The sequence below is a fragment of the Rattus rattus genome, chromosome 3 (genome assembly GCF_011064425.1).
Source record: "Rattus rattus isolate New Zealand chromosome 3, Rrattus_CSIRO_v1, whole genome shotgun sequence".
Lineage (NCBI taxonomy): Eukaryota > Metazoa > Chordata > Mammalia > Rodentia > Muridae > Rattus > Rattus rattus.
In genome coordinates, this window is record NC_046156.1 from 65,672,337 (window position 1) to 65,698,135 (window position 25,799).

At 45.7% G+C, this 25,799-nt stretch overlaps 1 protein-coding gene across 1 annotated transcript; it reads left to right on the forward strand.

Moving 5' to 3' along the window:
- Positions 1 to 282: 282 nt before the first annotated feature.
- Prcc (proline rich mitotic checkpoint control factor) lies at positions 283 to 25,488 on the forward strand. Its single transcript, XM_032898132.1, has 7 exons — positions 283 to 1,001; positions 12,224 to 12,271; positions 14,463 to 15,029; positions 17,233 to 17,328; positions 21,696 to 21,839; positions 23,871 to 23,936; positions 25,046 to 25,488. Exons 1-7 carry the CDS (start codon positions 540 to 542, stop codon positions 25,130 to 25,132), a joined length of 1,470 nt encoding a protein of 489 aa, XP_032754023.1. The 5' UTR covers positions 283 to 539; the 3' UTR covers positions 25,133 to 25,488.
- The last annotated feature ends 311 nt before the right edge of the window (positions 25,489 to 25,799 follow it).

Genomic DNA, 25,799 nt, shown 5'->3' on the forward strand with positions numbered 1-25,799 from the left:
GAAATTCTAGTACCGAAATGCTCTAAATGCTTCCGTGCTACCGCGGTGATCTATGGGGCTTGTAGTAACAGAGGACTTGAAAGGCCGCAACAACAAACAAACTACGAATCCCAGGAATCCCTGCGTCAGAGGAAGATTTCTCAGTCTTTCTGCGCACCCTTTACTCCACCTTCAGACTTCAATTCCCGCAATGCTTTGCACTGAGTTCCCTGAGGTAGAGAATAGGATTGTTGCTAAAGTGTTCTCTGGGAATTGTAGTTCTTAAGTCTGTGAGGCGACTAGTAGGCGGAGTGACTCGGCGGCCATTAGCTGTGTGTAGTTGCTTGGTGCTAGGAGCTTAAGTGTAGCGGGAATTCTTACTCGGTGGAAATCAACCCTGGCCATGGGTTCCTGCCAGGGATAGTTCTAGAGCACGGAGCAGGGAGCGCTTTTCGGTTCCCCGCCTTGCCCGCTGGTAGGGCCTACTAGGCTGCCGGGGCATCCCGGGTCTCAAGTAGGCCTAGTCTGCCAGCAAGGGCGTCCCAAAGGCGGGAGGCGCCATGTCTCTGGTTGCTTATGCCAGCAGCGACGATAGTGAGCCGGATGAGCCGGAGCCGGAGCCGGAGGAAGAGGATGTGGCGGCTCCTATGTCCGGGCCCACTTTAGGAGGCCTGTTCGCTTCTCTTCCCGCACCCAAAGGTCCGGCCTTGCTGCACCCGCCCCCCCAGATGCTGGCCCCAGCCTTTCCCCCGCCGCTTTTGTTGCCCCCGCCCACCGGAGACCCCAGGCTGCAGCCGCCTCCACCTTTGCCCTTTGGCCTGGGCGGCTTCCCGCCACCTGCAGGAGTGAGCCCTGCCGAAGCTGCAGGAGTTGGGGAGGGGCTGGGGCTGCCATCGCCTCAAGGCCCTGGTCTCAGCCTGCCCCCAGCTGTGGGCAGTGTCGGACCCCCCTTGGGGCTTCCCAAGCCAAAGAAGAGAACCGAGCCTGTTAGGATAGCGGCGCCGGAGCTGCATAAGGGCGATGTGAGTATCTGGGGAGGGGGGGCACCTCAAGTCCCATTGGGTTTGAGTTTAGGGGTAGGAGGGACTTGTAGCCATAATGGAGCTCAACAAACTCATCCGTTGACTCAGGGCCGCTAGAATCCTCTTAGAAGGCGGTTAAATTCAGCTGAACTTGTCTGCTATGGGGAGTTAGGGAATTGGCCATGAGGCATTCTGGAACCTGGGGCTTGCTTGCAGAAAGGGATGCATGGTATCCTCGGTACTGACAGACTAAGACGCGTGCCTAGAGACACTTCTTTCCCTTTTAGCATCTTCAACTCGGTTGGCTTGGTTGGCTTCTCTTCGCACATTGAGGTCAGGTGCTCTTAGCGGCACCTGAAGTGACTGACAGCTGATAGGACTAATACTCCCGTTGAACATCCAGGACCACCTTATCCTTGCCCCATCTCTAAACTAAGCAGGCCTGAAGGGTAAAGGACATGAGTGGTGTTAGAGAAGAAATGGAATATTTATTTCTTTTGAGATGGTCCTAGTATTGTAGCCCAAGCTATCCTTGAATCACTGTGTAGCTCAGCTTGTGCTTCACGTTGTGATCCTCTTGCCTCAAGAGAATCCTAGTGCTGGATTAAAAAGTATATAGCCTCACACATACTAGGTAGACAAATGCTCTTCCACTGGGCTACAAAACCCAGCCCCATTTCCTTTGTTTGAGAAATGGCTTTTCTAGATTGTCTAGGCTGACTTGAATTTTAGCTTGTTCTGCTTCAGTCTCCTCTGTAACTGGGATTATAACCTACACAGCCAAGGCTTGGTAGCCCAGGCTGGCTTGAAATTTAGTAGCTAAGATTGGCCTTAAACTCCATATCCCCCCCTTCATCTACTTTTCTGAGAAGTGGGATTACAGCTGAAACCACCATGCCTGCTTTATGTAGTTTACCTTCATGTCTAGGGCTTTGTGCATGCTAGGCAAACATTCTTCTCAAATGAGCGATATCCTCAGCCCTAACATACTATTTACAGATATGAACTGGATTCCAGTATGCAAGATCTTATTAGAGATTGACAACGGGATCTGTGTAAATCTTAGTTTCACCACCTAGATATTGTCAAGGCTATGTGAGCATTAGGATATAATTTCTAGAAGAGGCAGCTAAGATTATATTGCTTTCTTGTTTATTTGTTTGTTTATTTGATGGTCTCTATGTAGTCCTAGATGCCCTACAACTTGCTCTATAGACCAGGCTGGCCTTGAACTCAGAGATCCTCTAGCCTCTGCCTCTTGGGTTCTGGGATTAAAGACTTGTGCCACCATGCCTGACTTACGTTGTTTTCAGATAGATGTTTAAGCAAGAAAGGCCAAGACCTCTTCCATGAGGACTTCTGGGATAAAGGAGGCAACATGTGACAGTTCTCTGCTTTCTGTCTTTTAGTAAATGAATTGGTCCATCCTGGGCTCCTTTGCTAACTCTGCTCTTCTTTAGTTTTCCCAAGCTACCAAGGGCCATCTTTATCTTCGAGTCTCTCCCCAGTAGCTGTCCTGTTCTTTTCATCATGCTCTGTCAAGTCTTGACAGGAGCGTTCTCAGCACCCCAGCCTGCCTGGTTACACTGTCCTTTGGAGACAGGGTCTTACTGTGCAGCCCTATCTGGCCTGGAACTTGCTACATAGACCAGGTTTGGCCTTAAACTCATGGAGATCCTCCTGCCGCTGCATTGTGAGTGCTGGATCAAAGGTGTTAGCCACCATACCTGGCCTTGCTTTTTCTCTGTAGTTTAACCAACCACCTTATTACCTTATATTATATATTTAGCTTTTCTCCCTTTTCTGGTATAGAAACTCCATGAAGGCAGAAGTTACTTAGGACCCTACATTTTTTTTTTTACTTACTTTTGAAATTATAATTATGATATAATTACATCATTTTCCTTTTATACTTCCTTTCGCTTTCTTTTAAATTTATGTTAACATGCATGGGTGTGTGTGTGTTTTGTATGTATATATGTATTTGTACATATATAACCTGCTCAGACCATATGTTGTTCTGTGTGTATGTTTTCAGGGATGGTCATTCGGTATTGTGGGGAAGACATTTCTCTATTCTAGGCATTTGTTAGTTGCCTGTAGTTTTTTATGTAGGGTTGAGGCTGTTGTCCTTGTCAGCTCATGTCAAGGCAGTCATGTTGGGGAAACTCGGTGGGTGTAGTTTCTGATGTTAGTAGGAGACACAATGTCATAGCAAACTGCAGATCACCTGACTGCCCCCCTCTTCCCTAATGTTACCTCAGCCGTGGCTGTAGGAGTTGTTGGTAGATGTATCGGCCCATTGGGACTGGGCATCTCAACTCTGCATGTTGATTCATTGCTGTGGTTTTTTTTTTTTTTTTTTTTTTTTTTTTTTCCGGAGCTGGGGACCAACCCAGGGCCTTTGCGCTTCCTAGGCAAGCGCTATTGCTGTGGTTTTCAATGGGGGTCTCCATCTGTTGTGAAGAGAAAATATCCTTCATGATTGGGGGGGGGGCACTCTGAATTTTTTTTCTGAATGAATAAACTCAGATTCTTTCTGGAAGGAGATCCTGGAGTCTCTAGTCTGCTTCAAAACTTCCTTTCATATCACCTGTCCTTTATTCTTGCCTGAGTTTGTCATTTCTTGGTCTAAGATTTTACAAAAGCCTTCTGTTTCCCCCATTGAAACTAACCTTGATCTTGATTTAACTGTGGCCAAAGAAAGCCCATCCACGAATGGACCAGAAACATAATCTGCCTGCTGCTTCTTTCCTCTCCTCTCCTCTCCCCCTGGAATTAATTGTTTATTTTATTTGCTATATGTGGGGAATTCTTCTCTCACAGTGACAGCTGTGGAAAGGCTCATCTCTTGCACAAAGGTAGCATCACAACAACTTGCTGGGATACATTTGTAATCCAGCTCTTGAGAGGCTGAGGCAGGAGGAATGCCTTGAGTTTGGCACCCCCTGAATTTTCATAGCCAACAGGGTTACAGAGCAAGACCTTGTCTCAAATATCCAAAAAAGGAAAAAGATTTGTGGTGTGGAGGTTGTAGTTGTAAAAGTGGCAGAAAACAGAAAGCTTTTTTTATTTGACCCACTGAGGTTCTGAAGTGTGAAGGAATTGTAGTCCACTCAATGCCACGCCCTAGCTGTTTGTTTCCCAGTTATGTTCAAATTGGTAGTTTTGTTCTTTAAACATAACTCTTAGGGAGAGGCAGCCTAAGAATAGTGAAGGTTCTCAGGTGTGTGTTTTTTGAATTTTCTAGACAGGGCTTCTCAATTCAGCACTCAGGCAAGATTTCTTTGAGTTTTAGGCCAGCCTCGTCTACAGAGTGAGTTCCAGTACAGCCAGAGCTACACAGAGAAACCCTGTCTTGAAAAACAAAAAACAAAACAAGACAAGGTTTCTTAATCTCAGAGATGACCTGCCTCTGCCTCCTGAGTGCTGGGATTAAATGCTCGGCTGTCGGTCGGTGTGTTTTATGTGGATGTTTGAGTGTGTCTGTACACCTCGTGCATGTAGTGTCCATGGAAGCCAGAAGAGGGCGTATAATCCCCAGAACTGGACGTAGAGCTACTTGTGTTCATGTGGATACCGGATGTTGAACCTATATCCTCTGGAAGAGCAGCCAGTTCCTTAATTGCTGAGCCATCTTTCCAACCCTGTGACTTGGTCCTTAAAGAGCTATGTCCCTTCTGGTTCTAATAGCTCTGGTTCTGAGCATGTCGTGCATATCGAGGGCCCTCTCTGCATGTCTGCTGAATGTTTTAGGTTTTCTCTTGCTGTGCAGAGACACCACGACCACAGCAGCTCTTATAAAGAAAAACATTGGAAACATGTGGCAGACCTGTGCTAGAAGGGTAGCTGAGAGTTCTACTTCTGGACCCATCAGCAGGAGGAAGAGGCTTAGCTTCTGGGACCTCAAATCCCACCTCCAGAGACACGCCTCCAACAAAGATATTGCTTATTCAGATCTAAGAGTGCTACTCCCTGTGAGCCTATGGGGTGAGGGGGTGCAGTTTCTTTCAAGCCGATACACATGGATAAGCTCATTGCCTTAAAGAAAGTGCTTTTTGTTGTTTCGTTTTTAGAATTTTAGTGCTTCTTAGGTTTGTTTCAGTGGAAAAAGGGAAAACCACCATCTTGGGTATTTCTTTGTTTTCTAAGTTTCCTTTCATTCATCAGTGCAGCAAACTGTAGTCCAACCCTTGATTTGACCTAGGCCCGGTTACCCAGTGATCTGTTGTTCATGGGCAGAGGCGTCCAAATCAACCTCAGACATCTTTCCTCTTTCTTGACGATCGTCATTTCTTCCCCTTTTTCCATCGTGAGTGCTTGTGTGCATGCACATGGATTCAGATCCTTTGCCTCAACTTTCCTAGTGCTGGGATTATAGGCATGTGCCACAAGCCGGGCTTCACTCAGCTTGGCTTCTGATTTAACTGAGTATGATCCATGGAGTGAGCGATTGTTTTTTTTTTTTCCCCTTTATTGTTCTTCTTGGGGTTTGTTTGTTTTGTTTTTAAAGAGACCATAGCATCAGAAGCTTCTGGCAATGACTTTTTTTTAAAATTTATTTAATGTATAAGTATCTGCATGTATACCTCCATGCCAGAAGAGGGCATCAGATCCCCATTACAGATGGTTGTGAGCCACCATGTGGTTGCTGGAAATTTGAACTCAGGACCTCTGGAAGAGCAGTCAGTGCTCTTAACCACTGAGCCATCTCTCTAGCCCCTGCTCTTCTTGTTCTTACTGAAACTTTACCGAAATCATTGGTTGGTTTTTCTAGGCCAACAGATGAAGATACTAAAAAAGACAGACTTAGGATAGCAAGTCTTTGTGAGAATTTTCATAATATATTGTGACACAAATAGTTTTAGGGTTGGTTCCTTGTTGAATGTGGGAGCACACACCTTTAATTCTCAGCACTCAGGATGTTGTTACTCACCCTGTAGTATCTGGCCTCCACTTCTGTTAGTGCTAGGCTCTTTACTTTACCAAGAAGGAAATGGGTTTAGAGAACACTGACAAGTTTCCTCAAGCCATTTAGTTTTGAAATGGAGGCAGAGGTTAGATTTGAACCTATGAGTGCTTGACTCTTTTTGATACTAACTGAAAAGATAAGGAGAAGACCCGTGGGCAGGCACAAATCAGAAAGGAAGACAAACAAGCTGAATAGTGAAAACAGAATCCTAACCCAAGGGCAGATAAGAGACCAAAGAGTTAAAGAAGTTGATGAACCCAGCTAATGAGATAATAGTGTAATTCATTTGGAGTCTGGAGAGGTGGAGTGTCTGTTCTTAACCTTGATTTCCTACTTGGCTCCTGGCCCTGATAACCGGTGATTGCTTTTTGGAGAGAGTCTCCGAACCAGAGCCTGAGAAGATAAGAGGAAGGCTGCCGTGGGGAGTGGGGCACTGATAGATGCGAAGATCCCGCTGGACTTGGCCTAATGGAACATGTCTGCTTCCGCTCTTGCTCAGCAGTCTCTGGGTGTGTATATTGTCACTCTTGGCAGCTAGAGAGGATGGTGGTGGCCACTGAGATTTAGGGTTTTGTGAGGCTAAGAAGTATAACAATGCTATCCCCACCCCAGTTTACTCAGTAGTTCAGGTTGAGAGGCACAACAGTGCTGTGTGACATTATTCCTGGAGAGTTGTGAACAAATGTCTCCTTACCCTAAATAGGGGACCTACAACAGACCGAAATATACTACCAAAGTCCACCTGGGTAGATCATGGAGTTTATTAGGGTTATAAATATTCGCAACTGGGGCAGGAGAGCTGGCTTAGTAGCTAAGAGCACTGACTGTTCTTTCAGAGGACCCAGGTTCAATTTCCAGTATCCACATGGCAGCTCACAACTGTAACTTCTGATCCAGGGGTCTGATACCCTTGCAAAGACATAATACACACAGGCAAAATGACAATGGACATAAAATAAAAATATACGTCATGAAAAAAGTATTCACAACTCAGAATTGACAGTCAAAGGAGCACTGGTGAGTGCCCACAAAAGGTCTGCCGGACCGTAGGCTGTTCTACAGTTAGAGAGATGCCTACATTCTATTCTATCAGAAAACAACTTAAAATCCCCAAGCCTCTCTAAAACCCCCAAAGGATACATTTCTTCAAAACTTATTATAAAGTATTTTATTGATATGCTTTTTGTATATCTGTATACTTGGGAGATAAAAATTTCCCCGGCCAAAATGGTGAGAGATGTTTAAGAAGCCCGGCTGTATTTGCACGGATCAAACCCAGGGAGGGCCTCATGCATGCTAGGTGAGTGCTTTGCTACTGAGCTTCAGCCCCAACAGCACTCACTGGATTTTCTTTTCTTTCTATTTTTTTTTGGGGGGGTGGGGGTGGGGTTGTTGGGATAATTTCTTTCTGTACTTTGTCTCCCGTCAGTCTGTGGTCAAGTTCCTTGGTGCCCAGGAGTGCACCATAGCTTCTCTGCATAGTGTACAATAGAGTCCCATGTTTCCAGCTACTCCTGGGGTTAGGTTGGGAAGGTTTGTGAAAGGACCAGGAAGTGTGTCTATATTGTTTCCTCATCTACTGGTACCCTTGTCATTCTTTGAGAATATGCTGTCTCTAACCTTCTCTCCTGAGACCTGGAATGGTCAGGCCTGCATTTGGATTGTTCTACCTGTTAGACCATCTCACCAGCATTCCACCTTGTTATTTATAACAAGCTTTTCTGCTAAGCTGGGTTAGTTTACAAGCTCCCAGGTGGCCTGTCTCTCATCCCTGTCTTATTGGGGTTACAAAGTTACAAGCACCAGTAGCTGTACCTGACTTTGTACATGGTTCTGGAGTTATGAACTCTTTTTTTTTGGTTCTTTTTTTTCGGAGCTGGGGACCGAACCCAGGGCCTTGCGCTTCCTAGGCAAGCACTCTACCACTGAGCTAAATCCCCAACCCCGAGTTATGAACTCTTTCACAGCCAACACTGACCCACTGAGGCATCTCCTTGGCCTCTTAGCAGTTTGTTTGTTTGTTTAGTTATGTATTTGCCTGCTTGCTTCCTGGATGTGTTGTGTCTGGGAGTCTGACATAGATCCATGTCACAGGATAATTTATAAAGGCCTCTCAGTAGAAACTTGGAGAAGGATGAATGTGAGTGGTTATATCAGAAGTAGTGGCATATTTGACCTGGTCAGTCAGTAGGGATATTATGTATGTGTTTAAATAATAAACATCAGTTGGGAGTAGTTCATACCCTTAATCCCAGCATTCGGAAGCAGGGGTAGCAGATCTTTGTGAATTTGAGGCCAGCCTGCTCTACATAGAGAGTACCAGGACAGCCAGGGGTACATAGATCCCTTTTAAATACACAAAACCAAAAACAAACAACAAACCAGGTTATCAATAGTATATTGAAGGGCTGGAGAGATGGCTCAGTGGTTAAGAGCACTGACTGCCCTTCCAGAGGTCCTGAGTTCAAATCCCAGCAACCGCATGGTGGCTCACAACCATCTCTAACAGGTATCTGATGCCCTCTTCTGGTGTGTCTGAAGACAGCTACAGTGTATTCACATACATAAAATAAATAAAATCTTTGAAAAAAAATTAAAAAAAAATAGTATATTGAAAACAGTCTGACATTTAAAGAGAAATTGAATTTTCTTCTCACTGCTGATCTGGCCCTCATTTCTGTGAGCCTGTAGGACAGTTTGTCTCCACTGTGACAGTGGCCCCTGTGTTTCACAGGCTCTAAGAAAAGAGGACATTATAAGGCATGATGAATAATCCCAGCACTTGGAAAGCTGAAGCGGGAGGATTGCTGAGGGTTCAGTGCCAGCTTGGCTACAGAGTGAAACATGGTCTCCAAAAAACAAACACAAGAAATGAAAACTCCACAAACAAAAAGGATGGTCTTCAGGTGCCCCAGAGCTGTTCTTAAACATATGGGAGATACTTAAGTTTAGGACCCATGATAACGAAGGGAACAAGATGTTGGGGTTTCCTGAGCTCTCTAGGAGCAGAAGGCGGGAGTGTATGTGGAGAGGTGTAGGAAGGAATGGGGATTGAAGAGAGACAGGGTTGAACATGCTCAGATGGGGATGTTCACACCTTTTTCTTGGTTGAATGTTTCTTATGGTGAGGGGGAGAGCATGATAACCCTGAGCTCTGCTGGAACCTTGGTTTATATGCATTTTCTTGGACAGTAGCCCATACAGTCTGCGTCACTGTGACAGGGATCGTACTATTCTAGCTAGCCTTGGGTAGTCGGAGTAGCTGCATTTCCCACCCAGTAAGTGATATGGCTGCCACAAAAGCCTGTGTTCTGATTTGTCCTGTTCCGTATGAGACCCCGTGTGACTTCAGTGTGGTCCTCAGGCTCTGACACTGTTAGGATGGTGTTACTGTAAACAGTGAAATGGGTATGTTTTTTTTCAATACACAGATCATTACAAGTTCAGGGCTGCCTCAAAAAACACACAGATTCCATGCACACATAGTGCTGCACTCAGAGTGGCCATACTCACTGAGGGAAGCTTGGACTACGTCCGATTTATTATTATTACCTGATTTCACAGGTATTTGGGCATTTGTCAAGTAAGTTCGTTCTTTCTTCCCTCCCTCCCTCCTCCTTCCTTCCTTCCTTCCTTCCTTCTTCCTTCTTTCTTCCTTCCTTCCCTTCCCTTCCCTTCCCCTTCCTTCCTTCCTTCCTTCCTTCCTTCCTTCCTTCCTTCCTTCTTTCCTTTCTTTCTTTCTTTCTTTCTTTCTTTCTTTTTTTCTTTCTTTCTTTCTTTCTTTCTTTCTTTCTTTCTTTCTTTCTTTCTTTGTGAGCAGATCACACAGAACATCTGCTCAGTTTAAATGGCCCAGGTTGTATCTTTGAAGACTAGTAGTACTCTTGATGCCCAGGCCTTTAAAACAAAACAGTGTCAGGCTGGTCTCAAACTCACAAAGATTCTCCTCCCTCTGCCTCCTGGGTGCTGGGATTAGAGGTGCGTACCACCAAGGCAGCCTAATCACCTTTTCTTTATAGATGCCTAGACCAAGACCATGGAAAGGTAGATGTGAGAAGTCACTGTTGTTGTTGTTAATGGTGGTGGTGGTGGTGGTGGTAGTGTTCTTATTTACTAGGAAAAAGTTTTTAATTTTAAGATTTATTTATTTTAAGATATATATATATATATATTTTTTTTTTTTTTTTTTCTTTTCTTTTTTTTTTTGAGCTGGGGACCGAACCTGGGCCTTCAACCCAAGCGCTCTACCACTGAGCCAAATCCCCATCCCCAACCCTGATATATTTTATTTTTAAGTGTGTGTGTGTGTGTGTGTGTGTGTGTGTGTGTGTGTGTGTGTGTGTGTGTGTGTGTTGGGAGGAGTATCAACAGTGAGAACAGTGCCCTTACAGGCCAGGAGAGAGTGTTACAGGCAGTTGTGAGCTATCTGATGTAAGGGAACTGAACTCAGGTGCTTTTAAGAGCAGGGAGTACTGTTACCCACTGAGTCATCTCTCCAGCCCCTATTTATTTATACATGCCAGGCAGATTCTCTCCCATTGAATTGTGCCCCTACTCTTTGTGTGTGTGTGTGAGTGCACATGTGTGTGCACACACCATGGTAGGTGTGTGGAAATCAGAGGACAACTTTGTGGAATCTCTTCTTTCCATCTTTACATAAGGTTTTGGGATCAAGCTTAGGTTGCTGGGTTTATGTAATAAACTTCTTTACTGGCTGAACTACTTCACTGGCCCTTAATTTAAATTTTGCTTTGGGGCTGGTGAGATGGCTTAGCAGGTAAAATGCTTGCTGTACAGACCTGAACTGAGCTCATTAGCTAGAGTCCTTCTAAAGATGAAAGGAAAGAACCAATTGATGAGAGTTGTTCTCTGACCTCTACACACTAACTATGGCCTGTGTGCCCCTCCCCCAATAATAAATAAACTTTTGTTTTATTTGTATGTATTTTATGTATATATGTATATATATATATGTATATATGTGACCACATTGGAGTCAGAGAACTTTTGGGACCCTACTTTGTTGAAGAAGGGTCTCTTGTTTTGCTGTTGCACAGTGTACTCCATCCGGGAACTTCTGACCAATTCTTTTGTCTCCCCTCTTGCTGCAGGAATGCTGGGGTTACGGGTGTGCACTGTTGTGTCTGGCTTTTCATGGGCTTCCGGGGACACAGTTAGATTGTCAGGCTTGCATGTCAAGTCTTTACCTGCTGAGCCACCTCCATGGCTCTCGGAAGTACTTATTTAAAACAGCTTTAAACAGTGTTCTTTTAAATTATGTATATGTGTGAGTGCGTGTGAATATGTGTGCTTAAAACAAACTTAAGCTCACAGAGGTTCACCTGCCTCTTGTGCTGCGACTGAAGGCAGCCACTGCATTTGGTCAAAAAAAAAAAAAAACTCAGGCAGGTCTTTTCAATGTGGCCCCTGTTGAGTCCAAAGGCTATTAGCTAGTGGCCTCCTTTTTCAGTCAGGATCTCTGAGCCATCATTTTCCTGACTTTCCAGGAAGGATGGTGTCTGGCACACAATAGATCAGACTTGGAGAGAGAATGGATTTCTCCAACGGTTTTGACCTTTAATGCCTCATAGAGGAGCAGTTAACACACCACTTAATCCCACTGAAGCTTCCCAGTTGTGTGGTCATGCAGTCTGGGTAAGTGGTTTAATGTGAAGCTGAGGGCTGGAGAGATGGCTCAGAGGTTAAGAGCACTGAATGCTCTTCCAGAGGTCCTGAGTTCAATTCCCAGCAACCACATGGTGACTCACAACCATCTGTAATGGGATCTGATGCCCTCTTCTGGTGTGTCTGAAGACAGCTACAGTGTACTTATATGTAATAAATATTTTTTTTTTTTTCCCGGAGCTGGGGACCGAACCCAAGGCCTTGCGCTCGCTAGGCAAGCGCTCTACCACTGAGCTAAATCCCCAACCAATATTTTTTCTTTAAAAGAAAGCGAAGCTGAGATTGGGTGAGATTGTGGGCCAAATTCCATCATTAAGTGGATGCAGTTATAAGACTAAGTCTAGCATTGCTTTGCACCAAGGATCAAATGGAGGAAATGGTCCCATTTCAACAGCAGAAACTGAGGCGGGAGCGGCTGCAGTGGGCTCGTGTGACTGCTGCTCTGCAGAGATGCTCACAGGCGTAATGGTCTCTCTGCTGTTCAGTCTTTTATAAGTATTTGATGAGTGTGTTTCTTCTACTGTCCCACAACACTCATGCTTTACTCTGGTTCTTTTTCTCGTAGTCAGATTCTGAGGAAGATGAACCTGCAAAGAAGAAAGTTGTCCCGCAGGTAAGCTCGGTTACCATAGCTTTCCATCTCCTTCTGGGTTGTTTCCAGAAAGTTAGGACATAGAGTGCCCAAAGGTTTTCAATCGACAACTAGCACGTTTGCAGGTAATTGAGGACTGTTTTGGTCTGACTTTGGTTTTCAGTGTAGCTGTTTTGAGTCTGATGCACCCCGCTTTTTCTCATTCTTTCCTGGCATTAGCACAATGGAGTTGCCCTCTCTGGAAGGACAGGCCCTGGTAGGAGCAGAGACTGTCACTTAATTCAGTCCATTATATTTCAGGTAGAAAGATTGTTTAGGTGGGGGTGGGGTGTGTAAGTGTGTTTGTCAGATGATGATTGGGAACATCTGTGCTGTAAAATTGCCTGTTGTGTCTCTAATCTGGAAATGGATACCCAGACAGCACTTACTTTGTACTGGGTAACATTCATTTCAAATGCCTTACCAGTGTCTAGTTGAGTCCTTCTTCATTGGAGGGCCTGAATCCTAGATTACGACCATAGTTTACATGAGGAAGCTGAGGACTTGCCAAAGTCAGACAGCTGGTGTGGGCGGAGCAGGGATTACACCTGTGTCAGGGGTTCTGACTCCGAAGTCCAAGTCTGGTCCTGGGGAATCCAAGCAGCTGTTGTGCTTGGCTGCTTCTCTGCAAGCAAGAACAGAAGTCTCAACTGAGTGACCTGTGATTGGCTGCTTACCACTGTCTTGGTACCTTTACTCTGGTCCTCTAGAGTGTCTTCAGTTGCCTGTACACTTGATGTCTTATACACTCTCTGATTTCATGTTCTCTTATATCTTGGGGGAAAGTGCCTGCCTTATATGGTGCTTGTCTTGGAGTTCCCTTCTTTTCACTTTGTTAAGGTGTCACTTCTAGTTTTGGCAGGTCTTAGGACAGGGTCGTGTGGACATCAAAAGGACTCTTGGTGAAGGTGGTGTGGTATGTGTGTTGATAATGAGAGTGAAGGAAAGGCACTGGAGAAGCCAGTGGCCCAGCGCTTCTCTCATCAGTGGCTTCCTGTAGTAGTAGACTTACTTGAAAGGCACTCCACAAATGAAGCGCTGTCTTTCAGTTGGTGAAAAAGTTGTGCACAGGGAGATGACCTGTGAAAGCAGAGTAGAAGCCTGGCCCTGCAGAGGGCTGTGTGGGGTGATCCCAGATGGTGCTAAGAAGTTGAACACTTCTAAGGTGGCCTAAGCAGGGCTCCTGACCTCCCACCCCCAGCACCTCACCCTGGTCCTGTAAGCTTAGAGAGCATTGAGAAGTGAACACTCCTCTGCCTGGCCTGCTTGCCTCAGAAGTTCTCTTTAACTCATTGGGGAATTTCTTGGCTGAATAGGAACCCTGCTGCTCCAGGACACAGTAATCTTACTCCACTGTCCCTTTTCTGTTGATACCTCTCTGCACTTAGGGTAGACCAGCCCTTTAGCGTACAGAAAGCAGAATCTAGGCAGTTCATGTGAATAAGAAGAGCTCTGGAGGGGCGGGGCCAGTTAGTATACAAACCAATAAGCTAATTGCTTGACTGGGGCATTAGCTACATAGAGGGTATTCCTTGGGTAGATTGGTAGAAGGAGCTTTTAGTAACAGGTACAGATATCTCTTGTGCTTGACTAATTACCACTTTAAAGAAGGGAGAAGTTAAATATTCGGTTGTTTTTAAGATTTATTTTTATTTTCTGTATATGAGTTTGTGTGTATATATGCATCATGTGTGCCTGATGGCCACCAAGGTCAGAGAAAGGTATTAGATCCCCTGAAGCTGTAGTTACCTGAGGTTGTGGGCTGCAATGTATGTGCTGAGAACTAAATCCTGGTTGCCTGGAAGATGAACAAGTGCTCTTGATCACTAAATGATTTCTCTGGACTCAAGACGTAGGTTTTTAAGAAGGGCTAATGTGAGATTGAGGTCATGTACTGTATTTACTGAAGACATGGAGTTCAGGTAGGATCTGTGTCAGATAATCATGGAACTAGGCTGGGCAGAGCCGAGCCAAGATGGCCTCTCATTGTGGAAAACATCTACAGTAAGTCCTGGAGCAGGAAGACTTGAGTGCATGGACATAACAGAGCATCAAGGGTTGTGAGGGCCTTAGAGAAGCACAGAGCTATGATCGTGTTTGTCATAATTGCTAGTGCATGACATGAAGTCTCACCTGTCTTTCTTCTCTCTCATTCCAAACCTGGGCTCACTAGGGATCCGGCGAGGGAACTGGTTTGTCTGCCTTGCTTCCCCAACCTAAAAACCTGACTGTGAAAGAGACTAACAGGTTGCTCCTGCCCCATGCCTTCTCCCGGAAACCCTCAGATGTCTCCTCAGATGCTAAGCCCTCTAGACTGGCTTCTAAGACCAAGTCCGCCTCACTTGCTCCTGTTTTGGGTACCACAACCACCACTCCATCACCCTCTGCCATCAAGGCTGCTGCCAAGAGTGCTGCCCTGCAGGTGACAAAGCAGATTACACAGGAGGATGATGACAGCGATGAGGAAGTTGCTCCTGAGAACTTTTTCTCCCTCCCTGACAAGGCTGAGCCACCTGGAGTTGAGCCATACCCTTACCCTGTCCCCACTGTCCCTGAAGAGCTGCCTCCAGGCACAGAACCAGAACCAGCTTTCCAGGACGATGCAGCCAATGCCCCCCTTGAGTTTAAGATGGCAGCAGGGTCAAGTGGGGCTCCCTGGATGCCGAAGCCTGGGGACGACTACAGCTACAATCAGTTTTCCACATATGGCGATGCCAATGCCGCTGGTGCTTATTATCAGGTAGGTAAGGACATAGAGGGCAGGCCCAAGAGAATTGGAACATGGTGCTGAAGGAGATTGAACCAGGGATATGACCTATGGGTCACGTGATTTTCTTATATCCACTATGTCTCAAAACAGTACTTTTATTCTGAACGGATCTAAATTGCCCAAGTGTTACAGGGTAAATCATGTCATTAACCCTTCGTTCTGCATGCTAGCTTTCTGCGCTGTGATAGACGTCTAGAGGTGATCTGCTGCAGAGTAATGGCTTATTTTGACTCAGAGTCCCAGGCTTTAGTTCATGGTTGCTTTGCTTTCGGGCCTGTGACCATACATTGGCCACATTACTGCTGGGCAGTATATCATGGCACTGTGCAGCAGAGGAGCTACTCAATTTATGCAGGAAGCTAAGAGAAAAGAAGGGTCTAGAATCCTATGGGATTATACCACTGATGACCTTTTTTCCTTCCAGTAAACTCCACATCTTTAACAGTCCCACCACCTCTCAATAGTTTTAGTGGTTAGTGTCCAAGTCTTTAACACATGGATCAGCAGGAGACACTGACCCAAATATAGAATTTTGAAAATGGAAATTTATTGTGGGTGGTGGTGGGAGATTTAACATAGGAGAGGAATGGTCTTGAGTCCCTTGAATGTGGATAGATATTGAGGAATGGGGAAGTTTAGTGTAAGCTTCTGGGTAGCAGGTAGTGTCATAAGGGAATATATGAACAAAGTCAAAGCAATTGTCAAGACAACTTCTTTTGGCAAAGCAAGTACCCTAGAGCCCCCTCAGCTAGCCAGCACACAGTGCTAAGAAAGCCTCTGTCTTTTTTTTTTTTTTTAAGATTTATTTATTTTATGTATAAGAGTACACTGTAGCTGTCTTCAGACACACCAGAAGAGGACATAAGATCCCATTACAGACGGTCGTGAGCCACCATGTTGTTGCTGGGAAGTGAACTCAGGACCTCTGGAAGAGCAGTCAGTGCTCTTAACCACTGAGCCATCTCTCCAGCCCTTTCCTTTCTATTTTCTTCATTGCTTTCTCTCCTCTTTTCCTATCCCCTCTAATTTGAGTTCTGTTTCCTGGCCTCAGCCTCCTTGGTGCTGAGATTATAGACGCATACCACTGCACCCAGCTTTGCTTAGGGATTTTCTGTTGTGCTTTTTTGTGTGATGAATATGAAGTATGTTTTTCACCTAGTTTCTAAGAGGCATGTTCTTAGCGGCCTTTCAGACAAGCTTGAATGTACTGATGACTGCAGCTGAGGCAGGAGGATTTAGGGCTATGGAATATACAAACAGAGACAAACAGTGCAGCAAGGAGAAAACTGTTGGCGAGGCAGGGGGGCCTGGTTTCTACCTTGTCTCCTCTAGAATCTGTATTCATGTTTGAGGGGAGCTATTACATTCACGAAGTGCACAGCTCTTAACAAGTGTAGTTCATTCCCAATTTTTAAGCATCATATGTATGTATGTATATGTGTGTGTGTGTGTGTGTGTGTATGTATGTATGTATGTATGTATTTTTGAGACAGCATCTCACTATGTAGTTCTAGTTGTCCTGCAACTTACTACATAGACCAGGGTGACCTTGAACTCATAGAGAGTCACCTGCCTCTACCTTCTGAGTCCTGGGATTAAAGGTGTTTGCCACCACGCCCAGCAACAAGTAGCTCATGGTACATGTTTATAGTCAGGCTGCCTCTGATTCCCAAATGCAGGCTCCAGGGAGGGAGCCTACCTTTTATGACTGACTGCAGGATCATAGCACATGGCCAGGCAGCCCCCTGAAACTGTACAGTAGGGATGGGAAGGGAGGGGAGGGCAGGAAGGAGGGATAACCTGGTCTGTGAGGTGATGGGGCTCCTGATCTAATAGCACTGCCTTTTCTTCCCTGCTCACGGCAGAGATTGCTGTGTCTTAGGGACAGGTCAGGTCTGGCTAAGGGCACTGGAGAGGTGAGGTGGGCGTTATACTGGGAAGCAGCTAAGGGAGCAGGGCAGAGCAGGAGAGAGAGTGCATTCTTTGTCACCTTCTCTAAAACAACACCTCTCCCTGGATGGTGCCGATGAGGGGGCTGTAGGGACTGTTGGTGAGCAGAGGGAGGTCCTTGGATCGCCTGAGGGGCTTTGGTGGGGGCCTCTGTCTGCCTTTTCCATGCACTTTGTTTTGTCTTCTTATGCCCTCAGTTGTATGTTCTCTGTTCTGGCTATAGGATTATTACAGTGGTGGCTACTACCCTGCACCGGACCCGGCTCTGGTCCCTTCCCAGGAAATTGCCCCTGATGCCTCCTTCATTGATGATGAAGCAGTGAGTTAACAAATATATTACTTACTTTTCTGTTGCTATGAGACAATACCAGGATCAAAAATAACCTATTGAAGGCGTATTTTGGTCTTAGAGTTCTAAAGGGATGAGAGACCATCACGGTGGGAAGGCCTGGGGTCAAGCAGCTTTCAGGGGAGCAGGGATAGTGGGAAGCTGAGAGCTCACTTCTCCATTCACACACAGGAAACAGAAAACAAAGAGAGTGGGACAAGGCTATACTCTCACAGCCACCACCAGTGTTCCAGCAAGACTGGACCATCTCCCCAAACAGTACCACCAGCTAGGGACTGTGTTCAAGTACCTGAACCTAATAGGGGAGACTTGTCTTATTTAAACTACCACAAAATCAGAATGACTTTCTATTTCCTGTGCTAGGGATCAAACACAAGGCCCTGTGTTTGTTAGTCAAGAAGTAGACCACAGAGCTCTATCCTAAGCTCACAAGTGGCCTTTATTTAAATCTAAGATTTATTTTATTTTTAGTTATGTATATCTTTATGTATGTGTATCTTTATGTATATGTACATAAGTGTAGGTAGCTGCAGAGACCAGCAGGGTCAGGCCTCTTGGAGCTGGGGACGATGTAGTTGTGAGCTGCTGTGGGCGCTGGAAACTAAATCCAGGTCCTCTGTAAGAACAGTGCTCATTCTTTTTTTTCTTTTAAGATTTTATTTATTTTATGTATGTGAGTACACACCGTTGCTGTCTTCAGACACACCAAAGAGGGCATCAGATCCCATTACAGATGGCTGTGAGCCACCATGTGGTTGCTGGAATTGAACTCAGGACCTCTGGAAGAGCAGTCAATGCTCTTAACCATTGAGCCACCTCTCCAGCCCAACAGTGCTCATTCTTAACAGAGAATCTCTCCAGCCCTACCAATGACCATTTTTGACACCAGGTTTCAAATCTGAAGCTAAAGGGAAAAGTTTTCTTGTTTAGGTTTTGCTTTGCTTTTGTTTTGTTTGTTTGTCTGAGACAGGGTGCCACTGTGTGGCCAGACTGGTTTTGAACTTGGAAGTTTTCTGTTCTGTTTTCTGACTGCTGGGATTATAGGGAGTTATTTATTTATTTATTTATTTATTTATTTTTTTATTTTTTTCGGAGCTGGGGATCGAACCCAGGGCCTTGCGCTTCCTAGGCAAGCGCTCTACCACTGAGCTAAATCCCCAACCCCTATTTATTTATTTATTGACTGATTTTATTTATTTGAGACAAGGTTTCTTTGTGTAGCCTTGGCTATCCTGGAACCCACTGTGTAGACCAGGCTGGCTTCAAACTCTGTGATCCACTTGCTTCTGCTTCCTCAGTGCTGGGGCTAAAGGTGTGCACCACCACCACACCTGATGGAAGTTTATTTAATTAAAAAGAATTTTACTACATCTTAATTTTTTGTTGTACATATAGATGTATAGACACATTGTCTTAGCCAATGATTAAAATATCATGAACAAAACCAAAACAAAACCCAAAAACACCTTGGGAAGGAAAGAGTTTACGTCATCTTTCCAGCTGTGGTCTCTGTTATCTAGGGAAGGCAAGGCAGGAACCTGAAGACTGGAGCTGACACATAGGCCATGCATGCTTCTCAAGGCTTATGTAGCCTGCCTTCTGGTAGCACCCAGGCCCACCCAGGCAACACCTGCAGTGAGCTGGGCCCTCTCACATCAGTCATCAATTAAAAAGTGTAACACAGGCTTGCCCACAGATCTATCTAGTGGGGGTGTTTTCTCAATTGAGGTTTCCACTTCCCAAATGACTCTGGCTTTTGTTAAGTTATCATAAAACTAACTAACAAACAAAACCCCAACAATAGCTTGTGTAATGGCAGTTAAATTTTTCCTTATGAAAGTAAGTTTGGGGCAGGCCAGGGCTGGTATCACAGCTCCACAAAATGGTTTCTGCTGAGTTGTGCTGCTATCTCTAGTCTTGATTCTCATGCTAGCAGCTGGAATGTTTGCCATTACATCTGCACGGGAGCTACAGCAGGATGGAGAAAGACAGGAGGGACATTTCCCTTCTCTTTTGAGGACTTCTAGAACTCCCTAGGGTACTTACCCTTATGACTAGGTAAGAGTCTGTTCTCATGGCCAGATCTGTTTTCAGTGAAGCTCATAAAGCAGTTTTTTAGTTGAATGATAATCTGGCACCAAAGAAAGGGATAGTGTATTTTGAGAGACACCTAGCAATTGTGATCAGATCCCTGTGTTTAACTTGACTGACAGGCAAATTGAAGGATGCCCTATGGCTTTCAACCCAAGATCAAGATACAACAAACTGTTCTGTCTGCAAGAAAGTTGCAGTTTAGTTCTTAGGGAAAATAATTCTCTGTTCAATTTCCCCAGAAAGGTGACTGTCCTTTGCTAGTCTTTGTTCTGACTGGTAGCTTGTGCGCCCACTCCCTTGAGTAGTACCTTTGAGGCAAGTGCAGCTAAACACTGACTCAGCAGCCATGGTAGTTTCTTGTCCCAGCAGTCACACCAGGTCTTGGGTCTCACCGACGCTGCCCAGTGTTCCAGGTGATCTGGGTTTTTCCTCTCCTTTTTTTTCTTCTGTTTCCTCTCCCTCCCTACTCTCCCGATGGGGTTTCTGGTCTCAGAGTCAACGTCCGTTCTCTTTCCTTGCCCTCCTCAGTACAGGTATTCTAGGTGTGTACCTGCCATGCCCAGATGGTTCTTGCCCCATCCTGTCCTTTCCTTTCCTTTGCTAATCTTTGTTAACTTTTCTCCTCCTTCCTTCTTCCAGAGGACAAAAGAACAGGAGTATTATAGAGAATTCCTTGGCCTTTTGAGGCTCCCTTACTATCCACCCCACATTCTCTTTCTCCATTGTTTCTTTGGGGTGGAATCTGACGATGGCTGATACCAATGCAGTAAGAAGGAAATGGTGGAAAGAGAACTGAAGGGGTGCCTGATTTTAATCTTTGAGGGTGACCTCGAACTCCCCGTGTAGCCAAGGATCACCTTGATTCTCCCTTTTCTGCCTCCAGAATGCTGAGATTACACCTGTGTGCCATTAGGGCCGGTTTACAGGACTGGGGAGACAACCAGGGCTTAGTACCCACTTAATGTAGACTCTAGTGAGTCACAGCCCAGTCCTGAAAGGATGTTTAGGAGAATCTTACAGCTTTTCCCCTTTAGTATTGTGGGTCTTGCTCTGATTCTTCATGCTGCTTTGTTCATTAGGAGGCGGGCACGGGCTCTTGTTGCCAGGCCTCGTGTGACCTGAGTTTTACTGATATTGTGAAAAAAGGGAAGCAATCTCCACAAGCCGTTCTCTGCTTTCTACACATGTGCCTTGATCTGAATGTGTGTGGTCTCTATCTCTGTCTCTCACACACAAATAAAATGCAATAAAAAAGAAAAGGTACACTAAGCAACAACAACAACAACAAAATCCAGAAAACAAACTACTGAACTTAAAGACTTCTGTCTCTGCCTCCCAAGTTGCTGGGACTACAGGTGTTTGCTGTCAGATTCAGTTTACCCTCAATTCCTTAAAAAAAAAAAAAAAAAAGTGGTAGAGCCTTGCCTACACACACCAAAAAAAAAAAAAAAAGCCACACCTTTGATTTTATTTATTTTTATTTTATGTATTTGGGTATTTTGCCTGTATGTCTGTGTCCCACATGCATGCAATTATGCATGGAGACCAGAAGAGGGCATCGGTTACCTGGAACTGGAGTTAGATAACTCTAAGCTATCATTCAGGTGCTGGGAATTAACCCTGCAGACGGTGCTCTGTAACTGCCGAGCCATGTCTCCAGCCCCTTCCTCTCAGTAAGTTTGTTTTGTTTTGTTTTCGAGACAGAGTTTCTCTGTGTGTAGCCCTAGCTGTCCTGGAGCTTGCTTTGTAGACCAGGCTGGCCTCAAACTCACAGAGATCCATTTGCCTCTGTGGGTTAAAGGCTTGCACCACCGTCCCCTGGCCTATCCTCATTTCTTAATTTGGAAATTGTAATCCTAGTCCTTGGGAGACTGAGGCAGAAGGATTTTGAATCTGAGGCCATCATGGTTGTGTCCAAAAACAGAAATGAAGAAGGGTGTAATTGACCTTTCAGGCAGGCACAGTTATGTGGTTTGCACCTAGGGATCTCCACAAGTCCTCTGGCCACCCTGGCTCTTGACTCCAAGAGGCCTCCTGAGAAACAGCCCTCTTGCCTGGCATCATGGAAGCTGGTAGAGATCAGGTGAAAGGAAGTATTTCAGAGAGAAACCAAGGGCATAGCATCTGGGGCACAGAGCCCAGCACTGCTTTAGACCAGAGGCGGGTTCTTAGCAGTGTCTCCTGCTCTCCTCACCCACTTCCCAGACGCCTGCACTTCTGTTTCTATATCTTTTCTTTTTCAGTTTAAGCGGCTACAGGGCAAGAGGAACCGAGGGAGAGAGGAAATCAACTTTGTGGAGATCAAAGGTGATGACCAGCTCAGTGGGGCTCAGCAGTGGATGACCAAGTCACTGACAGAAGAGAAAACCATGAAGTCCTTCAGCAAAGTAAGTGCGAAAGACCATTTGGGTGGCCTACTTAGAAGGCCACAAGGTGTTCTTGACCTGCACCTCATCTGACCCATTGTTATCTCAATATACCTGTGTATATTTAGCCAATACTGTTGTCCATGGGAATGAAATATACACTGAGCTTCATGGGAACAACTCTTGCTTTTTAGAGCTTTACAGAATTTTAACAGCTGTCCAGCTGCTGGTGTGGTCTAGTTGTTGGGAATGAATGATTGGATCGGCTTCCCAGCTGCTGGAAGATCTCTGGTGTGTGTCTCTTCCCACAGATGAGAGTCTACAGCTGCTCTCTAATCACGCCAGTCTCCATGCTGCTAATCTGGGAGCTGGCTCAGCCTGTCTTTGGGGAGTGGGCACAGCAGTTCTTCCGAGGTTCTAGGCCCTGGGTCCCAGGCATGCTGTTCTTCTTTTGCTGCTGTTTCCATAGTTTGTAGCTAACTGCTGTCTCTGGGTGTTCTTGTTTCCCACACTAAGGGCCTTCCCTGTGCTCATTTTCTTCAGTCAGTATGCTGAATGTCTCTTCACTTAGCAACTGAGTAGTATGGATACTTAGGAGTTTGCCATGGGTGGGGTAGCTGGATATGAGCAGCGTGCTAGCAGCACCAAGGTTGAGGATTTTATGTAACACCACCACCACCAATTGGTTTTTCTTTGTTCTATGGTCACAGATGGCCTTCCAGGCCCCCATCATTTATTTTAACTGAATGTTGGCCGTCATACAGGATAGAGCAAAGGACTGTGGTTAGAGCAGCATAGATCTATCACTGTTTACTGGAAAAACCACTTAGGAGAAAGGGCTTTGCTAGCTTGGACTTGAGAGGCATCCTCACAGGCAGCTGCTGGTGTGCTCACTGTGGGAGGCACTGAAAGTCTGCCTGCATCACCTTCATTGTAACATTACAATTACAGTTGCAGTGCATTGAATAGCAAGCTAGAATCTGGTCTTTTCCCAACTCCGGGGTGTTGTCCTATTTCATTTTGTTGAGCTTGCTTTTTAAGAGAAGAAAGGATAGAGTCCCCTCTCTCCCCAAGAAGTTGACAGCAGAGTTGGGAAGAGATTTAAGGACACTTGAGTGTAAATGATTACAGTGCAAATTGATTACATAAGTGCTGAGGAGACTCTGGGGAGGAGTTTTGAGAGTTGGGTGGGGCTGGCGAGAAAGCTTCTAGCCCGAGACAGCTCTGGCAGAGGACAGAAAAACCACACAGTGAAAGCTCAGACCAGTATAGATCTTGACAGTAAATCGTTTGCATCAAAGTGTGGTTTGCAGTTGAATGTAGTTACTGATGGAGGTTGGAAGATGGATCGAGGAAGAATGAGCTTGTGAACTCTGTCATCGCAGGGAAGTGGTTGATGTGTCCCAGGGCAGGACAGGACAGGACAGTTTCAGCCAAAGGTGATGCATGAGAGGGCTTAGTAAGTGGTAGGTAGGAGCCAGACCAGACTTCTTGCCAGGCTGGAGAGAAGAGGACAGAAATGAAGGTTTAAGAGGCAGATGGAGGGGTTGGGGATTTAGCTCAGTGGTAGAGGCCCTGGGTTCGGTCCCCAGCCCCAAAAAAAAAAAAAAAAAAAAAAAAAAAAAAAAAAAAAAAGAGGCAGATGGATAGGAAGTCTGGAGGTCAGCAGATCACATGCCCATGGCATAAAATCTGTCCTAGACTTATGACAAGCTAATGTCTGTAGGCAGAGCCTGGAGCTTGGGCTAGCGGGAGAGAGACAAAGTAATTCCTGTCCTGACCTCAAAGAATAGCCAGTCTGTTGGGGATTAACAGGCTGCGTCTCGCAAGGATTCTCACTTTAGATTTGTTTTTCATAATGGCTCTAATAGAAGGTCAACTTTGTAAGTATACAGACACAAAAACAGCTCCAAGTTCACTTGCTCTCCCTGAAGATTTGGGCTGTGTGTCTGATGCCTCAGTTCGTCAGCCTTACACTGCCCATGCACAGGAGAAATTTGTCTTTCCATCCGTGAATTAAGGACTGCTTTTTGTTTTTGTTTTTTCTTGTAGAAGAAAGGTGAGCAACCAACTGGCCAGCAGCGGAGGAAACACCAGATCACATATCTGATTCATCAGGTGAGGATGCTCAGGGCTCACAGGATTCCGTTCAGTGGGGATGGAGTTAATGAGGTCGGGTCCCAGGCACCCTTTTGTTAGACATGGGCTCTTGTTCTCCATGTGACCACTAGGGGGAGGCTGTGTTCTTAATATCATTCCCCTCTGCCTCTGGTTCAGGAGTCTGGCTCAGGTGCTTAGTGAAACCATGTCATGTAAGAAAGAATTATTATGGGATTCTTTTGGGTGTTTTTTAAAATCTCACGTATGTGAGTACACTGCCCCTGTCTTCAGGCACACCAGAGGAGGGCATCGGGTCGCATTACAGATGGTTGTAAGCCACCATGTGGTTGCTGGGAATTGAACTCAGACCTCTGGAAGAGCAGTCAGTGCTCTTAACTGCTGAGCCATCTCTCCAGCTCTCTTTTGGGTCTTTTGAGGCAGGGTTTCAAGCATTCCAGGCTATAGTCTAGGATGACTTTGAACTTCTGGTTCCCTCGGGTCTGCCCCTTGGCAGTGCTGAGATTTATGGGCGTGTGCCTCTCTGGTTTCTAAGGTGCTGGGGAAAGAACTGAGTGCTTCCTGCAAGAACTCTACCAGCTGAGCTTCATCCTCTCTATTAAAGTTGATTAGTACATTTTATTTCTCGTTTGTGTGTCTGTATTTACTTAGATGTGTGCCACAGTGTGAGTAGAGAGGTCAGGACAAATTTCACTGTTCGTTGTTGTTGTTTGTGTTCATCACACAGGTCCCAGGGGCTGAAGTCAGCTCTCAGCCTTGCTGGCTGGCACCTCTACTCACTGAGCCATCAGTCTTGGTAGTCCCCGGAAGGCTTTTTCTTTCTTTCTTTCTTTTTTTTTTTCTTCTTTTTTTCGGAGCTGGGGACCGAACCCAGGGCCTTGCGCTTGCTAGGCAAGTGCTCTACCACTGAGCTAAATCCCCAACCCCCAGAAGGCTTTTTCAATAGAAACTTTATCCGTTTTATTTAAAAAAAGAAAAAAAGAAGCAGCAGCAGCAGCTGGGTCTGGGATGCACAGAGGTGCTGTGTGAGCTTAGCTTGTCCGAAGGCTGTGGGTGTGATTCCTAGTGAGTCTGCCCACTGTGACTCTCTACCCCCTCTTGTGTTCTAGGCTAAGGAGCGGGAGCTGGAGTTGAAGAACACGTGGTCAGAAAACAAGCTCAGTCGCCGGCAGACCCAAGCCAAATATGGATTCTAGGGCTCAGGAACCGATGGCCCAGGACCTCCCGTTGGCACAGTTGGCTCAACCCCAGCTTCACCTCCAGGACCCCAGCTGCTCTGTGTCCAGGACCTCTACCCTGAGGACTCGGCCCTCACGTCCGGGAGAAGGAACATATTTGATAGATTTTTCTTAACAAGTTAGAAAATCCAGCTCCTTTCTGTGCTGGGGCTGGAAAGACTCGCGTGCTGCCCCAAGGATCTATGACCTTGGTTGGGAGTTCTGCTCCTGTCGGGTGTGATGAGATGGTGAACTCTCCCACCATTTCTTTCTTTTTTTTTTTTTTTTTTTTTTTAAACAGGGATGTCTGTTCAAATAAAAACATTTGAGTGTGACAGATGCTGCCTATACTGTGTCTGGATCTCAGAGTTGAGCTTGTGCAAAGTGCCCCCTGCTAAGCACCTGAGTGACTTCTTAGTGCTTTGCTTCCCCTTTGCCCATGGTCTCCACTGACCACCCCGGGAGCTGCTGTGTCTCACCTGCAGGCGTGATTATCAGGCGCATGATCCCCAAATGTGGAGCGTATTGCTGGTCTCAGGTGATTCAGGATGGACTTGTCGGTGTGGGTGTGGTGCAGTATGCCTGTGATCTCAGCATTCAGGATTCTGAAGTCAAAGGATCGTGAGTTCAAGGCCAGCCTGAGTTA

Excerpts from the sequence above, each read along its gene's own strand:
- Prcc (XM_032898132.1), top strand. The coding sequence starts at position 540 with ATGTCTCTGGTTGCTTATGCCAGCAGCGACGATAGTGAGCCGGATGAG. Across the intron at positions 12,272-14,462 it reads AGAAGAAAGTTGTCCCGCAG|GGATCCGGCGAGGGAACTGG; the intron begins GTAAGCTCGGTT and ends TGGGCTCACTAG. Across the intron at positions 21,840-23,870 it reads CCATGAAGTCCTTCAGCAAA|AAGAAAGGTGAGCAACCAAC; the intron begins GTAAGTGCGAAA and ends TTTTTCTTGTAG.